We start from the raw sequence: 19,119 nt of genomic DNA, 5'->3' as shown, positions 1-19,119 counted from the left end.
CAATCAGAAATTTTATGAAGAATGAAGATACTTAAATAACTCTAAAATGTATTAAAACAAAAAGCTAAATGGCAAATGTTTTAGGCATAACTTTTTTTGTGCTATAGTTTGAGCATGAAGCATGTTCTTGATTTGTAACGAGACGGATAAGAAGTTTCAGCAGGGAATGGAAGAACCATTTTTTAAAAATTCCTGGAACAAAAATCCTTTGAAGCACACAACCTTAATTTAAATAGAAAAATAAGGTTTGCAGGTTCCCTTTTTTGGAGGCCAAATTTTCAGGGGGCTTAGTCAAAGCTATGATTTTTCTGTAGTTATTTTTGTATTTTAAAATCTTTATGATAGAATAAGTGAATTTCTCATTTGATGTTTGACAAAATAAACTAGAGTCTGTGTCATGCCTTTGGATACGTTCATATTACATACATGTAATATATGTAAATAGATATTGCTCTCATTTAGGAAAAAGGAAAAGGATGTGGCTGTGGGTTATTAATACAGATCTTTTATCTCTGATTCTTGAGTGCCCAAATTTACATACCTACCCACTAATGTTGCAGAATAGTAGCATGCAGATAATCACAGTGAAATGCATGACTGAAGTAAAAAATCTGAACCGAAACCAAGATGTGGTTTTTATCACTGATGGAAAAATAAATCAGTGAGACACAGGGCTAGGGATTCTGGTATCTCTGATTACACTAGGGGGAAATTGCATGTGTGTTAGATGAATGGAAGTGGTTGCAATGTTTTGTTATAGCATTAAAATCTGTAACTTTATCACATGTATTCCCTTTACTTCTTACATGATAGGTCTTTTCAAGTCTACTAGAAATTGAAAGGGTTGAAGGAGTGTGTTTCGAATATCTTATGTTTTTGAGGTTTATTTTTTTATGGATAGGAAAAATAAATTAATTGAAACCTTTTATTTTCATGAATTTCATTGTTTTAAACCATGTTTTAAATTCAGCTTAAAAGGCTGATTTGTCTTCTTTTATATATATATATGTTGTCTCCTCAAGGAATATACAGGATTGCACTGATACTCAGTCAAGAGATTGAGACTTATGTTAAATTATCAGATAATTCGCAAATGATAGAGGTAGTGATGGGGGTAACAGTGCATGTATATTGTAATGTTTGGAGAGATTGATTGCATCAGTTACTGTATTTCTTTCTGTAGCTTTCTATCTTTTGCCCTTATACACATATAACTTGTCATTTTTGTCTGTCATTACATGTAAGGACAGAGCTCTGTCATTTCATTCCCATTCTTGTGGGAGCTAGAGGCAGAGCAGAACCATAGAAACCAGCGAAATAGGGTAAGAAAGGTCTTTAAGCAGTCAGTGACCTGGTCCATCGTCCCTGCCTGAAGGCAGAGTCAGCTATACATGTGCAGTTCCTGTAGATAGTGATTTCACAACTTCCCCAAGTGTTCTCTTTCAGACCTTAAATAGTCTTATTTTTTTGTTTTTGTCTAACCTAAATCAGCCTTTATATCACCTAATCCATAACTCTTTTGTCTGTTTCTGATGGATATGAGGAAGTTCTCCTTTTTAACTGTACATCTATATTTGAAGGTGGCTACCATATTTGTCCTTGCTTTCCTCTCTGCTAAACTATATAGTCCCTTTCCTTTGAATTTTCTACTCTCCGATCCTGTCCATCATTTTGCTCTGGAACCTTTCTAATTGGTACCCAACTTCTTTGAAATGCCAGGCTGTGTACTGGACCACATCTGAGTGCTGTGCTGTAGAAGTTGAAATAACGGCTTCATGTATCTTGGAGACAGTACTCCTTTCAGGGCTGCCTTTTGTGTTACTCTTTTGGTTTTATTTTTTCTTCCCCCTCACCATCATGACACTGTTGAAATATTTTTATCATGAGATACACACTAACATCCAGATCTTTTTCTGCATTACTCTTCTGTACTGCTGCCAATTTAGACAGTCTCATACCATAACTGTGCATTTGATCATTCCTTTAAAGTACAGGATTTTTCATCTATTCTTGCTGAATTGCATTCCCTACCTGTCCTTCCTGAACATGTCGTTCCTTCTTATACTAATAATCTAGCCATGTTTGTTAACCTTTGCTTACTGGAATAGTGTATAAACATCTAAGTTACTGAGCAGGTTAACTCACTGGTCTCCTATTTGCCCCTTCCATGACCTTATGGGTAACCTTTCTCCCCTTTTGGTTTTGAGACAGTTATCCAAATTGTTACTGCTTATAAATGAGCTTTTGCCACTTGTTCCCATGGAATCTAGGAAGCTGTCACTGCAAATTCTATATCTAACAGGAAGGTTAGTAAAAGTCCTGTATTATCAATATAGAAATGAGAAGAGGTTATGTGCCTCTAGCAGGTAATGTTATCCCTGGGACTGCAAATGTTATCTCGTTGCAGGCAATAGCATTGCAACGGTGTTGTATTGTCTTCCTTTTGTAATCCAAAAGGAAGTATACATACGTTTTACATTATAAAATGCAAGTCAATGGAATATGACTGAACTGCCATTACAAGACATATCACAGCACCCAGGTACAGTCCTGAAAACAGAGGAAGACACCTCTTTCTAAGAAAAAGTGCATTTCAAAGGAACATGCTTTTCAAGAAAGAAAAACATTGCTGAAAACCTGTTTCACAGATGCCCAGAAGAGGACCTGGATCAAATTGCTTTAAAAATGTATCTTCATGATTTATAAAACATTATTTATAAGAAACTGCAGTCTTAGAGCATAGATGAGAAGAGACACTGATTTTATTAGTTGCTGCACTGTACCTGTACTGATAAAACCCACAAGATTTAAATATTAAGCAGGACACTTAAAACTAGTGCTTTGCTGCCTTTTTACAGAAGGTCTTCTCACCTTTCCAAAGTAAAGCTGATACTCTGTTTACCTCAGATTAAATTTAAAATATATCTGTTGTAACCAAGGGTGTTATTAGCTCTTCTAGAATTGTATCCAGAAACTGATAGCTTTTAGATCTTGAAACATACCACCGAGCATCCTGGCGAATTTCTTTGTCAAGTAGCAAAACAAAGGTCACATTTCATTTTATAAAGCCCTAGTAATAACAAGTTGAAATCCCCTTTTGATCCATTATTTTGTATTTACAAATGTGCTGGGCTTTCTGAGCCTTAGTGTTGTGTCAAGCTATTATGTCCAAGGCAAACTTCTTGCTGCTGTAGAAGGACAGTGAAGGACAACCCGTCCATTCATATCCAACTGCTATAACTTCCTAATCCAATTAACCCATTCTGTTTGGGGGCAGCCTTTGGTCTAAGTCTGGGAAGAAGCTTAGTTTGTGCCTCTTGAAGGCTAGTGACACATAAGTACTAAGCTTAAAGTATACAGCTATCAAATGGGAGCTCTGCAGAAAGGGATCTGGGGGTGCTGACTGACAGCAGTCTCAGTATGGGGCAGCAGCGTGCCCTGGCAGCCAAGAGGGCAAACCACAATCTGGGGTCCATCAAACTCAGCATAGCCAATCGGTCAAGAGAGGCGGTTATCCTGCTGTATTCAGCGCTGGTGTGGCCTCACCTCGAGTGCTGTGTGCAGTTCTGGGCCCCACAATTTAAGGATGTGAAGGTCCTTGAATGTGTCCAGAGGAGGGCAACAAAGCTGGTGAAAGGGCTGGGAGGAATGTCCTATGAGGAGCAGCTATGGGCTTTGGGCTTGTCCTTTCTGTAGAGGAGGGAAAGTGAAAGGGAGATGCCAATATATTCTCCCTGGTATCCAGCGATAGGACAGATGGGAATGGTTCAAAGCTGCACCAGGGGAGGATTAGGCTGGGCATTAGGAAGCATTTGTTTACCAAGAGGGTGCTCAAACACTGGAACAGGTTTCCTAGAAACGTGGGCAATGCCCCAAGCCTATCAGTGTTTGAGGCATTTGGACAATGCCCTTAGCAACCTACTTCAATTTTTGGTCAGCCCCAAATTGGTCAGATGATTGTTGTATGTCTCTTCCAAGTGAAATAGTCTATTCTATAAGCCATCCTACTCTGTGAAGAGCAACCTTAGGCTTGGGGTGTGCAAGAAGTATCTGAGACAACTTGCATATGATATATATTCAGAAACTACATGCAGCATGCAGAAAAGAATTTGGGGCTGCCTGGTTGAAAACCCAAAGCAGCTCAGACTTGCAGAGAATACCATTTTGTTGGAAGATGGTAAGATCCCCAGTACTCATTGGAGCTGTTCTCAATGGTTTAAACTGCTTCGTGCTGGTACATTATGTTTCAGATGTTCAGAATTCATATGATTGTATTTCAAGCTTCGTAATTTTTCCCACACACAATCAATGCATAGCTAAGGTAACAAAGGAACAGGTTGTTTTTGCCTTCTGATTTTGCTTTTAGTAGTTCCACATTTTCAAATGTCCTTTTTTTACAGCCAAGTCATCTAGTCTTTTAGAAAATTATTAAGAAATTTATTTCTTTTTCTAAGATAATGTAATTCTACAATTTGAAGTGTTTGTATAGTACCCAACAGTGTGCTCTTTATGCTAAAATTACAAAAGTTGAAAACTCCCAACCTTAAGCTGTAAGTCAGGAAGCATGAAGCTTGTAATTAAAAGTTGCTAGTTTTAACTCTACTGGTGCTGATTTACTTTAATGATGGAATACAGAGAACATGCAGACAAATATAAAAATACTTTTATTTACCTTGCAGAAATAATTAAAATTTAGATGACTCTGATAATAAGGAACAAAGAAGAGAACAGTAAAAACATTTCTTCAAACTGGAAATTCGGAAGGCATTTTGTCTAGATATAGGCGACTAAGGAAAAGTGTACAATTAATGAATTAGACAATATTTTCATTTTGGGGCGTGCCTCTGATGTTTGCAGCATGTTGGACAATGATTTTATAATACCAGGCATTAAGTGTTATAAGAGATATTCTGTTCCACCTGCTAGAGTTAATGGAAAAATATGACTGATTATGCCTGAATTCAAGTAGATTATAATGATTTATAAATAAGAAGAAAAAAAATTAGTTAATTTCAGTATTTATTATGTGATTTAATCAGGAACTGAACTGGCGTAATTATTTTTTTTTTTAAAGTGCCCTTGTAAAACTGTAGTTTTGTGAGATTTTTCTGCCTGTGTTTTCCAGTCATTGTGTTTTGGTTTCCTGGTCATAAAAAGTAAACATCTAGCAGATGACATCCTAGGTACCCAGTTTCACTAGTCTTTTGAATCCCAGTGTTCAATCTTCTCTATTCACAAAAAGTATGTATGAAAAATGTGGGTGTAATATATTTCAGTGTTGAGCTTCATGTTCTTTTTAATAGGTTAAGGCTCTTTTGTATAAGTAATCACTCATTCCAGCGTAGTTGGTTTGTTGGGGTGTTGTGTGGGGTTTTTTGGTTAGTTTTGTTGAGGTTTCTTTTGTTGTTTTGGTTTTTTGTTGTTGTTGTTGTTAAAGAAAACTAAAAGAATGGAACATTTAGTCAGTGAAAGCAGTGGGTGGTTTGAGGCAATACCTGTAGATTTGTCTCAGACGTACAAAGGCCCTATTGACCCAGATCCTGCAGGTAAAAGTGGCTGAACTGTGCTAAAGCAAAAGTATTTGCCTGACTTCAGAAAGCTACAGAGCCAAGCCCTGCTGTCCCTATGCAGCTCTGTTTCTTTGAATTTCAATCCACTTATAGTAATTGAAAGTGTTTACGGATCTTCAGCCAACAGTGCAATGGATTCCTCCTGCCTGTTTTCCCAGGAACTCTTTATCACTTTTTTCAACCAGTAATTCACCTGAATATGGTTGATATAAACCAAAGAAAGCTACTACTCCTTCATGCTCCAAGTGTTCAGCAAGATCAGGCATACCTCTGGCCTCACCAAGATCAATGCCATTTAGGACAGGAGAGCTTGATGGAGAAATGGAGATAAGAGGAGAAGGGGGAGTGATACACAAAGCTGAAAGTAGTAGTAGAAAGAATGTGTAATCCAAAAACAGGGGTCAGCAAAGTGGAAAGAACCTGTTGGGACGTAAGTGAAAGGCACAGAAGGGTGGTGGCAGCTCAGAGCTGGAGAGGCATCTAAGGCTAAATGTTTCTTGGGTCAGGGGAATAAGGGAGGAGGAAAATTGCTGAGGATCACTTATGTGAACGAGGAGGCACGCAGGCTTATTGCTGGGACAAGGCTGGTTTTAAGGACCAGTCAATGTAGGTAGCTGCCTATATTAGCCAGTATGGTGTGGTGAAAAAGCAGACATCAAGTGTTTATTATTCTCTGACAGTAACTATTTATTGGCAAAATCAGCAACCTGGTAAGATTGGTGTATTTAATTCTACTAGTATTGACTTGGAATTAGATTGGAGCAAACACGAATAAGTGTTTTATCTTGAGACAATACTGTACTGAGTACAATACTGTACTCAGTACAAGTACTGAGTACTTGTGCTGGTTGGGGTAGAAGAGACTTGATAATGAAAATAGGGAGGTATGGTGGTTTAGGTTTTCTCTTTTTTTAATTTACGACTTGAATTATTACTATTAGTTTTAAATGGCAGGGTTTGGAAATTTTTAGAACCATGCAGTATGTATGATGAGAACTCTCAGATCCTGTTGAATTTTTTTTTATTTTTCTTTTGGTTCCCCCCCCCCCAGTAAGTGAATTTGTGCAAGGTGTATTGTAGTATCAAGTCCAGGTACCCTTCCTACAGAGTGTTACAGAGAATGCTGATGATTCAGAATATATTAAAACCAAATTAAAAGATTGTTTAATGTTGCCTTATTTAATAGCTTAGTCAGAAATTCCAGTCTAAAGAATCCTCATATGAAATTCCAATTTAGAATAATTTCTACTGCAGTGTTCTTCAGCTTCTAGAGTAAATAATTTATTTCCATTAATCTGTATAGGACTTTCTGTTGACTAGGAGTAAAAATAATATAGCTGAAGAGCCTAATGAAATTTTCAGGTTCTTATAATTCATCATAGTATCAGTCATTTTATAAGACAGAATGATCTAATCTCTAATCTGTCTTCTACAATTTTCATTAATTGCACCAATCATGAATTATTCTACTAGAAAATGATCTAGAATACATTTTTATGATCATCTCAATAACTTTCTCTTGGTTAAAAGCTCAGCTCAAGGATATTTAACACAGTTAATACTTGCATGGCCATTTTTGTCATAAATAGAGCAGTGATTGAAGACTGTTTCAGTAAATATTTTAGTTAATGAGCACTTTAGATTTTAAAATTTATATCTGCTGTAAGTTACATATGCTTACTGATTTATGACTAACCTTAATTTTTTGAAGAGGAAGTGACTTTTGTGACAGAACATAGGAATATAAACAGACTCAAGTGTATTTTTAGGGTAAAGCAGTAAAAATAGAAAAACACACAAAACCCACAAAACAACAAACAACACCTCCTCAAAAAAAAACCCTAACCCCCCCACTTTAACACTTTAAACATACATACTAGCTCTTCCAAATCCATTTCTTACAGTGTGATTTTTCAGAGAAGTCTTTTGCGTTCCTATTTATATATTTTGTCCTCATCCTCTGCTTTAAATTTTCCTACTTTGTCTATTTTCACTATTATAACCATAGGCTTCAGTTTTTATTGCTGGATCCTGCTGATTTTTAACACTGTGAAGAGTGACATACTTTTCTCTAGTTTAGCCCTGAAGAAAAAGGTTTTATGTATTTATATGGTGATGATTTTAAAGGCATATGTTCTTTGTGGTCCACAGTAAATTAAAGGTGATTTTATCATCAGTGGCATTGCTGTTTTGCAAGTGCATTCCATTTAAAGTTAGAAGTAAGCTTACACAAATAATTATAAAATCTTATTTTTTTGTCAGTATGTATATTTTCCACAGGCAGCGAGTGGCATGGATTAGAAGACGACAACGACTTGTTTTTTGATAAATAAAATGCTGTGGGTTCAAATCCAAATAATTGTTTTTATTATTTCTGTCAAACTTTATGGATTCAAATCCAAGTAATTAGTTTCAATTTTTTGCCAAGCTCTGCATGTGTTTTAGTGATATAAAGTGCACCAGGCATAAGCTTTAGGTTTGAGAGTTAGGAGGGTTTAAAAAGCTTCTAGAAAAATGGAAAAGAATAGGGCAAGAATTAATAGACTTTTTAAGGAACTTAATAAGAAGTGAGTTTAGATAGTAAACTTTTCTGCCATTGAATAATGGCTGGAGATTTTAAGAACATGCGTGATTTGAGGTTCAAAGATGTTATTACATGAATATATGGAAATTATGAATAATTTAGAGTTCTTTCTGCCTTTACTGTAAGGAGATATTAGATGTCCTGATTTATTTATTTTTAATTATTTACAATTTCTCAGGGGGAGAAGGAAAGATATAAGAAAGGAAAAGAAGATACAGTGTGAAGACTTGCATTAAAAGCTACTATACTCCTTTCAAGATCTTGTTTTAATACCTTCTCATTAAGAAGCGTTTGAAGAAAAGATATCTTTGTATTGCAGCTTATTATGATAGATCTGGGAAAAAAAGGCTACAGCTGTGAACATTTTTTTGGTTGTTGGTTTTTTTTTTTTATAGTAGCATAAAAACTGATATGTTGTTTTTAATGGCACTGGCTAGAAGAACACCCTGCAGAACTTGGTGTCTGCTATGGTATTTAATTGACTTTAAATTGTTTATACATGATTATTGGAGCAGCAGCAAAATAAAAGCCTGTGCAACAGTGCACTGCACTATAACATCATTACTAACCACTCTCTGAGCAAACAACATTGAATCATCTCACCGGTTGTATGCTTTAGATCCATTCACCATGATCAACAAAAGCTGAGAGAAAACAACATGGTGGACCCAGAGTAAATGGCAGAACACATCTGAAAGCATCTGCCCATCTTTCTGTGGGCACAGATGGCTTAGCTGAGACAAAGTTCAACGGATTTCTGAGGTGGTCTGACATGGCAGAGCTTTTTTTTGTAATTTTCTGAAAATAAAGGGGCCACAATGTTAGACTAATTTGACCTTTGGGGTAATGGAAGGGGTAAATTCTCACACAACTTCTGTATTAACACTCCTGAACAAGTGTAAGACGTGCATGCTGACTTTCTGTTCTTTTGAATGGAAAAAGGTCTGGAATTTTGGTAGATCCAAATGCCAGTGCCATCAATAAGAACTGGCATTGTTCTGCTTCCTCCTGGAAGACAGTGGGTTCACTTTGTTGCTAAGACTTCTGCCAAGATCCATGAGGTTTTTTTTCTTCTCTGACATCTTTCTGATACTGTGAAGAAACATCTGTTTTACAGTAGCATTACATCTTCTCTTTGGCCATTGCATTAAGTCTAGTGAAAGACCAAAGTACTTTAAAATCTCTGTCCTCAGTGTAAAATTAAAAAAAGAAAAAAAGAAAATAAATTAAAAAGCAGGTACCTGCACTCTTCTTTTTCTGCTGAATTAGCACCTGTGATGACTCTAGTAAGGAGTGTTCTTCTGGATTGGAAGTAATCTTGGGGGAGGAGTTACAGTCCTGGGATCTCCTTCCTATTGGTGTAGTAGGTGAAACAGAAAGGCCAAACACCTTGGGGTTCACAAAACTTGTGATCTTTGTTATATGAAGGTCACTTTCCCCTATAAATACCCTGCAGTGGGAGTGTTAGGACAATTCAGGTGCCTCAGTTGTGTCTGTGGCTTCTGTGTGTACTCTAACCATGTCTTTAATGTAGGAGTTAGACTCCCAGGGATGTAGGCTTAGGCAGGTGCCTAGCTACTGGCCTAGAAGACAAAGCTGTTCTGGGTCTGCCCAGAAAGTAGCCTTTCTAAACCAAACAAGGAGATAGCTAAAGAACCTCAACACATCACAAAATCAGCAGGTTTGCTGGATAGCAGTTTTGGACCTGAGCACTTTAATTTTTCTAAGGTGAAAGGTTGCTTAGGTGTTCTTTGCATCTCATGTTTTGCCCATAGCATTATGGCATTTCAGAACAAAAATATTTATTACTTGTTTAGCTGTTCTGTGCACACAGAATGCTGGAATTGCATTTAAATAAAGGCTATCATCAAAATGTAAGTTGGTCTGACTCTACAACTTCTGGAAACAAAATTTAGTAAAGATAGTATATTTATTAAGATAAATAGAGCTTGATTTCTAAACTCATCTTTACTGAGATTAAAATTTTTTTAAAATTAAAGATCTAGTAATTTTACATTTTATTTACTTCTGTTCCCCTTTTAGTCAGGACCAGGATTGTTATAAAAAATTACAAATAATCAGTTGATATTTCCAAATATCTTGCATATATACAGTTATTTTCAGCTGAAAGCAAGTCTGTTGTAAGGGCTGCTCTTTTCCAGAAGAGCTTCATTCTAATGTAGAAATCAGAGGAAGAGTCAAGCATTCAGTCTTTGCTGGACAGCCTGACCTCTACCTCATGTCCCCAGTGTTTGAAACATTTCCATAGGTAATGAAGATGCTCCTGTGCTTCATGCAGACCCCGTTCATGCTAATGCCTACACAGAACGAATGAGAACAATGTGTGGTCACAGGCACAGTTAAGAGCCATCTGGACTACAATGACATTTATGTGTACAATATTTGACAATATCTCTTAACTCTATCGAAAGTAACTATTTGCATTCCCATGCTCTGTCATGACAGTATGCAAAGATCACCTCCTGAAGGAGGTGGCCATTTCCCATCAGTTAATGAATTTTCCGCTAACTCTTTCATCTGTTGGGCCATTTTCAAATGTTTTCCAAGGTGTGTGTAACACTGTCCATTTCAAAATAGCCCCCAGATATGTTAATTAAAGCAAGACCCTTAAGAAATAGGTGTCTGAGTTGAATTAGTTTGACTGCATTGAAAGTCACAGGAGGTAGTTGCTCAGTTCCTTTACTAGTTCTTGACAAGTAACATTGTCCCTCATTCTTTTTCCTTGAGGGTTTATATATGTATATACCCTTTTTTATATATATAATATGTAAAAATGTAGGAATGCTTCCATATCTATATACAAGTCTCTAGCAGTTACTTCTGAAATTATGAACAGTTCAGTAGAGTTCTGGGAATATTTTGACCAAAAAGCACAATCACAGTACAAAAGCACTATGAAAAGGCAATTCTGCTTTTGTGATATATAGTAGCACTCGAGTAGAGAAATACTTCATTGTGGGAAAAATGTGCAAAACTCCGATGAGAGATTTTATTGAATATAATCCTCAAAGCAAAATAAAGCTGTAACATTTATTAAAACAAGACAGCGTTTGATATCTCAGTTTAGACTGTGTGTAGTTTAGTGAAATAAAGGGGACATCACAAACAAGGTGATAAAATATATAGTGAACCATTGGAAGAATAATTGCTAGTATAGAGTATTAAGCTGAACATTTAATATACTCAAAATCTAAAAAGACACACAGTTTGTGTCTGTTATATATTTATTGCCTCTGATGTATATTTCTTGGTATTTAAGTGTATTTAAATTGTTAAATATAAGGAAAATGCTGAACATTTGCTAAAACCAATTGATTCTACCCACTTGCACTTGCAACAAAGAACATTTCCTATATTACCTCTCTTGGAATCTTTTCCCCCTCCAAGGAAAAATATTTGTTATCTGATTTTAGACCTCCTTTCTCTTAGCCTCTGTTAGTGGTACCGTGTCCCACCTCCTCTTGTTGCAATAGCAGCCCCCCGTATGTGGTGAGGAATCCTCCTTGTGCCTGTTTCAGAAAGATTTCAGCCTTCCTGATCACTGCCTCAGCTGCATATGCCATTCTAGCTGAGGTCTCCCTACAGTCATACACTAGCACTGTGTTCTTTGACTCTGCTGGTACAATCTCTACCCAAAATATCCTATTATTTTGTTTGTCTTTCTCACTGTTGTGTTAGATTAGTTCTGAATGTCTAGTTCATAGTCCCCTTGAGTAGTTTTAATTTGTTTTTAGTGTGTCTACAGTGTAGACATGTATCTAAGCTGATCGCCCTGGACTCCCCCAGTAGTCTCTGAAGTTGCTGGAGATTAAATTAATGGAATCCGAGGCACAGTTCATTTCATCTTAAGGAAGGTGTCTAACAGGTCAAATGGATCACACATTAAAAAGCAAATTTTTCCTCTCTTGACTGTAAAAAAACAACTAATATGTCAGGAACAGATTTAGACATTGCAGATATCCAAATCAAGATAAAAATATTTCTACTTCACAGAATTACAGAATGATACAGGTTGGAAGGGACCTCTGGAGATCACCTTGTCCATCCCCAAGCTTGAGCAGGCACACCTAGAGCAGGGGGCACAGGAATGCATCCAGGTGGGTTTTGAATGTCTCCAGGGAAGGAGATGCCACAACCTCCCTGGGCAGCCTGTGCCACTGCTCTGGCACCCTCACAGGAAAGAAGTTTTTTCTCATATTGAGGTGGAACTTCCTGTGTTCCAACTTGTGCCTGTTGCCCCTTGTCCTGTCATTGGGCACCACTGAAAAGAGTCTGGCCCCATCCTCTTGACACCCACCCTTCAGATATTAATAAGTATTGATAAGATCCCCCCTTAGTCCTCTCCAGACTGAACAAACCCAGGTGCCTCAGCCTTTCCTTCTATGAGAGATGCTCCAGTCCCCTGACCATCTTTGTAGCTCTCCACTGGACTTGCTCCAGCAGTTCCCTGTCTTTCCTGAACTGAGGAGCCCAGAACTGGATGCAGTACTCCAAACGTGGCCTCACTAGGGCAGAGTAGAGGGGGAGGAGAACCTCCCTTGACCTGCTGGCCGCACTCCTTTGAATGCAGGCGAGGGATACCATTGGCCTTTTTGGCCACAAGGGCACAGTGCTGGCTCATGGTCAGCTTGCTGTCCACCAGCACTCCTAAGTCCTTCTCAACAGAGCTGCTTTCCAGCAGATGAACCCCCAACCTGTGCTGGTGCATGGGGTTGTTCCCAGGTGCAGGACCCTACACTTGCTTTTGACTGGCTAACATTGTGTGCTTAAATCTTTTTATAGTATCCTACAGCTTTTATATATATATATATATATATATATATATAAATAAAAATACCTTGGCCTTCTGGGGGTGTCTTCTGCAGTTACATCTTCAGAAGATTCAGTTACTGAGTATACAAAAGAGCATACTGGACTTTTAGTTAAGGATTTCTAAATTACTGGATAACAGATAAAGTAATATCTTGCCAGTTTTTCTTGGACAGCACATGATTAATATCTGCTTAGTCTGGCATGACTTTATTTTGTCTTTACGTTTCAATTTTATCTTCTCAATTGCACCTTACAAATGTTATTAAGGCCTCTAATACATTTTAAATTTAGGTTGAATAAAATTGCATACGGACGTTGTGTTTTCTCTTGGCAATAAGGCATTTATTTAGAGAGAACTCTTCTCGTTTGACATGAATGCTACCTGTGTTTCATAGCAAATAACAAAATCCTTAGACACTTCAGTGCATTATATTATAGTTTAAATGATTAGTTTATTATTTTCAAAGTTCAAGAATCATGATGAAGCAAGATTTTTCTTTTGCATATCCTTTGCCATGCTTTAATTAACAGGTGATTTTTAGGAACTATAGGATAATACGTATACCGTTTTATATAAAGTTACTGGTTTTATCATGTGAAGTTGGAAGTAACTGAAATGAAGTTAGGAGATTTACACTCCTGTAAAAGTAGTAGGCTGTAAGAGCCCATCCCACTTCCACAGAATAATATTCTAAGTAGTGTTCCCACTTATTTTAATCATGCAGATCAGAACGTGGATGAATCTTCAGTATAAAACAAAGTGAATCAAGACAGAGCTAATGAGTCCGTTAACTTACGACGATTTTATTTATGTATGCAGACACACACACACACAGACACCCCTCTGCATGAGCAGGTTATCGGTCTGTCATTTCTTGTTTATGGTAATGAGTTCACTTTGTTTTAGTTCGTCAACTTTAAAACTATCTACAGCTTAATGAATAGATGTAATGAGCCCCAGGAAGGTTATTAGGAGCTGAAAGCGTATGCAGAATAAAGCACTAAGAAATGATGCATGGGCTGTTTGCTTTTATGGCATCTTCAACAACATGAAGATGTTTGTAAAATATTTTGAGATCTTTAGATTAAAGCTGACTTAACCTAAATTGAAGCATGTGGACTTTATATATGTGATGACATGTATACACATACAGATATATACTGATAGGCAAAGCCCTACACTAACTGAATATATGACTGAGCTGTGAATATTCAAGCCAGTAATTATACACTATAGGGATAATATTCTTGTGATAACGCATTAAATGTATCACAATGATCAAATGAAACATAGGATAACTGAATTAGCACTATAACTTCTCAATTTCAAGTTCCTATTTTCTCTGCTACCCAAAGTATGTTTCAGTGGTTAATGACAGTGCTGGATCCAACGTTTCTCAAAACGCTAGTGTGGTACAACATGTTTCTGTACTGCAAAGAGCTGTGCTTAAAGCAGTATTGCTAGCCAGTCCCCAAAAAATGAGTCAGGGTCCTTTCTCTTCTCCTCATCTCCAAATCCAAATCCATGCCCATCACTTAATCACTGCTATTCCAGTAACTGAAAGTAGTATCAGCTCCAGCCAGTCTTTCACTTCATTCTTCTGTTCTGATCCCTTTAAAGATTTCCGTGCAAGTCACTGAGAGAACTTTGAGAAGATTCACATTAATCACCCAGTAAGCTTATACATCTGAAAAAAGCATTCCACCTTCCTTTTCTTCCTCTCCAAGGTCTAACAGTTGCATACAAAAATGACCTCAATTCAGGAGCCTGCCTCGGTTGCAATTACGAGAGCCTCTGCATGACTTGAGCTATCTAATTAAAATTCTCATTAAAGTCTGAGCCATTGAAGCAAAAAGCCAATCTATCATTTCTCACTGCTTTACAGTTTATATATTTTCAGCATCTAATGGCCTTCATAGGGATCATTGCATTCATTCATAAGGCTGTAAGTAGTTATATTCTGGCCCATATTTCCAAAAATGTCCCTTAAATTTGGCATAATTACAATGTTCTGGACTCATAAAGCCCATCCAACAAAGTCCTCGGTGTACATGCACATGTGGTTTCTGTTCAGTTACTTAGTTAAGACGTAAAATTTTCCAGTCACTGAAGATAACTGCTTTTGACTGTTTAGCCCCAGCTTCTGATCCATGTGATCGCAGGATTGTCTGATGTCTCAAAAGCTTGAAAGCTCCTTATGTTGTGTCAGACTAGGAATATAGGGCTATTCCTCGCCTATATTGCTCTTTGAGGGGCACCACTTCTTCTTCCAGAGATCTCAGCCCAACACCTGTTTTTGCAGGATGTTGACAAGGTATTACGTATTTGGAAATAGCTACTCCTCAGTTTTTATATTTAACGGATAAGAAATTAAGCATACATATATACAAATATATGTTTTTTGGTTTTGCTTATATATATATGTGGGAAGAGACGTAGTCTAGAGATCTGTGTAGAACTAGAAAATCTGCAGATACAAAGAATAATGTATCTAATAGATCTACATATATCTATCTAATACATCTAACAGATAACAGAATTAGCAAATCTAGAGATCTGTAGACAACTGCATCCCCATGAAGAGTGTAATCAGATGAACAATTTCTTATTTTTAGAGGCTAACTCAAGTTAAATAGTGGAAATTATTTTTTTCTCCCCTTCGCCTCCATGGACTTCCAGCCATATTTGCACACAGAACTGGTGCACAGTTGTGGTGAGGAAGGAGTAATTCACACTGAAAACAGCTGTAAATCTTCAGTTTAGACTTATTAGCACTGTCCCCAACCATTCTGATGGAGAACACTTCAATAATTTGCATAAATGCCCTTCAGAGTCTCTTGACCTCCAAACTACAGAAAAACTGATCTGTTTTCAAGTATATCTTACTGTCCTTTTTATTTTAATGTTTCTTTGTTTAATGGATTAATGAGGATTGGAAGGCATAGTGAATCTGAATCTGGTTTTTAATTCAATATTTTCACTTCTTTTCAGTATACGTCTGCTCTGACCTATGATGCTGTTCAAGTGATGACAGAAGCTTTCCGTAATTTGCGTAAACAGAGGATTGAGATTTCCAGAAGAGGAAATGCCGGAGATTGTCTTGCAAATCCAGCTGTACCCTGGGGTCATGGTGTAGAAATAGAAAGGGCATTGAAACAGGTAGCTTCCTTGGAGTGAATGCTGGGATGAGTGCATGTGTGAAATTCTCTATAAATGCTTGCAGAGAACCTTCCAGTCTCCTAATCTGCCCGGGTCTTGCTGAGAATAGTGTGGAAATGAACTCCGCAGGAATGAATCTTATACTAAGATAATAAATTGGGTGTGGAAAATAGTCTAAACTGAATGTTTTGAAATATCAATAATGATTTATGGAAATACAAAATGTATTTTCTAAAAAGAAACAAAATTAATTCTTCTACCACTTTCATCTTTATCTATATAGGTTCAGGTGGAGGGTCTAACAGGGAATATAAAGTTTGATCAGAATGGCAAGAGAATCAATTTTACAATAAACATCATGGAACTCAAAAGTACTGGTCCTCGGAAGGTAATTTGAATTGTCTAACAGTGTCTTTAAAGGTTTTACCATGCTAAGCAACGGGTTAAGGTAGGTAATGGAAAACTATAGATTAATTAAAGCATGAGTTGGGATAATATTTATTCATAGGTGTCTTCTACAGTGGTCTTGCAGAACAAAGTAAAAACATGTATTATTTCTTTCTAACAAATACAAGGTGTTATTTCTGGTAAGTACTACTTAAGAGTATTTTCCTTTCAATTTTGTGGATTAAACTTTTTGCTTTCTGATCTGAATTGCTGAATGTAAGCCAGTAATTGAGGAAATATGCTTCTGAATGACAAATGCAGAATACAGCTTTTTAGTGGTGTTTCTTTAAACGTGATTATCTTTCTGCTCTAATTCCAAACCTTTCAGGAAAAGCCAGTTTCTCACATCTTCTTAATCTGGAGTATTTCATAACCCTTTCAATCCTACAGTGTGTGATGTTGATACTAAAACCTGTAAATATGTGAATGAAAATGGTGTACCTGTATTAGACAAGTGAATGCGAACAAATGTCATTAGTTCAATCTTGTTACTATTTGTTAAAGTTTTTAACTACATAAATAGAAACATTTACACTGGTAAATCCATAGCTAATATATTCTCTGAGCATAATTCAAGGGCATAGTAATAACATGCTTTACCTTTTCTATGAAAGTTCATATTCACTGGTGTCTGTGCATCCTATAAACTCTCTTTAGATTGGATATTGGAGTGAAGTGGACAAAATGGTTGTGAATCCTCTTGATGGCCCTCTTGGAAATGAATCTTCAGGACTAGAGAATAAGACTATTATTGTCACCACTATTTTGGTAATTAACCTCATATTTTGTCAGAAGACAGTGTGTCCTACAGTGATTTGTTTCTCATCATTACGTTAGTTAAATATAGTCTTTTTATTATTTGACATTGTGACCTGTTACTCATGATACAAAATAAAATCTGGAAATTAAGGAAAAATATGTGATTCAGTATGCAGTTTTGTTCTGTAGAAGACAAATGGTCATTGATTGAATATCCTAGAAAGTTAAAATTTTTAGACCTGAAAATGAAATACCTGCTTTCAAAGGAGAGCACTTTGTCTGAGAGGCAGAAACATAGTGTTAGTGTTAGAAAATGGATTTTGCCAAGCTGGAAAGAGACTGGTTCTTATGCTTCAGAATCATAGCTGCTATGGGTTGGTGAAGTGTAAAATAAAATATTAAAAGTTGTCTAGAAAATAATGTTATGTACTGTCATAGAATGGCATTTTTCTGTAAGTTACACAGCTTCTTCATCCATTTGGAGGAGTCACAGGCTAGCATAGGGATTTTGCAGGATGCAGGAATAATTCCGTAACAACTGAACAAAGAGGAGATACATTACTTTAATGCGACTTACAACTCATCAAAAGTTTTGCTGATGATAGAACTTTACTGCATAGTTACAGATATCTTACCTATTGTTTGTGTAGTAACTTAATGAAGATATAGCCTGGAGAGCCTGAAGTGTTTTCCCAGGGAGGGATGTGGTTGTGAAATAGGAAAGAATTTTCTTATATTAAGACAACAACAAAAGCAACTAAATACCTTTGCCTTCTTCCATCCAAACTGTATGAGAGAAACTGATTTTGGAACTTACTCTTTCTTCTCTGAATGCATAACTCCTGTTAACATTCATGGTCATTATTAACATACTGCTGGGAATCACTACACCTGTAAGTATTGTTATTTGTATATGACTGTGGAGAATGCAGCTTTTAAATGTGTGAAGGACGTGTCACATTAATAATTAACAGCTAACATATACATAGCATGTATTATTCAGATGTTATCTTCTCTCTTTGTTTCACATGTAAAAGGAAACATATTAATCTATGAAGCACACAACTGATACATGTGTCTCTTTACCAAGTAGCTAAGGCAAGTTCTTTCTGTGCAGGAGTCCCCATACGTCATGATGAAGAAAAATCACGAAATGCTTGAAGGAAATGATCGATATGAGGGCTACTGTGTGGACTTAGCTACAGAAATTGCTAAACACTGTGGATTCAAATATAAGCTCACAATTGTTGGGGATGGCAAGTATGGGGCGAGGGATGCAGACACGAAAATCTGGAATGGGATGGTTGGAGAACTTGTTTATGGGGTAAGAAAATCTTTTATAATGAAGCCATTAAAGATGACTGATAGAAGGAATGGGACTTGGTTTGGTTTTCTCTGTAGAGCAGAGGAAAATTATCTAATTCCTGTAATAGAGAATTAGTAACTTGAGTTGGCATAAAAAATTTTGAAAGTGAAGCATGGAATTATATTTTTAAAGGCAAATGAAGTTGGGGGGAAATGAGTGCATATTTCATCCATCTGACCAGGTGAAAGGCAAAATACTTTACTAACACTTTTAAATGTCATATACCTTTAAAAGGGCATGTGTAAAAAGGGAAGCTTGGAATACGCCAGCCATGTGGTTATATGTATTTCAATAAGTAGAGTTTAATCTAAATATTTCTTAAATTCTTCATAGGGTGTTCTTGGTGAAACTAATCTTGCTGGTGTCTCTGCTGTCCTATTTTCCGTTTGTGAAACGCAGT

At 36.7% G+C, this 19,119-nt stretch overlaps 1 protein-coding gene across 4 annotated transcripts in view; it reads left to right on the top strand.

The window, feature by feature from the left end:
* Nucleotides 1-19,119, top strand: part of GRIA2 (glutamate ionotropic receptor AMPA type subunit 2) — a 99,472-nt gene that overhangs the window by 56,165 nt on the left and 24,188 nt on the right. For all 4 annotated transcript variants that reach the window (XM_064449814.1, XM_064449812.1, XM_064449811.1 and 1 more), the window contains exons 7-10: nt 15,980-16,147; nt 16,431-16,535; nt 17,252-17,362; nt 18,471-18,677. In XM_064449814.1, coding sequence (XP_064305884.1) covers nt 15,980-16,147; nt 16,431-16,535; nt 17,252-17,362; nt 18,471-18,677 — 591 coding nt within the window. The remainder of the gene's footprint in view (nt 1-15,979; nt 16,148-16,430; nt 16,536-17,251; nt 17,363-18,470; nt 18,678-19,119) is intronic.

Source organism: Phalacrocorax carbo, chromosome 4 (genome assembly GCF_963921805.1).
Source record: "Phalacrocorax carbo chromosome 4, bPhaCar2.1, whole genome shotgun sequence".
NCBI classification, from domain to species: domain Eukaryota; kingdom Metazoa; phylum Chordata; class Aves; order Suliformes; family Phalacrocoracidae; genus Phalacrocorax; species Phalacrocorax carbo.
This window is presented reverse-complemented; position numbering and strand designations above follow the sequence as displayed.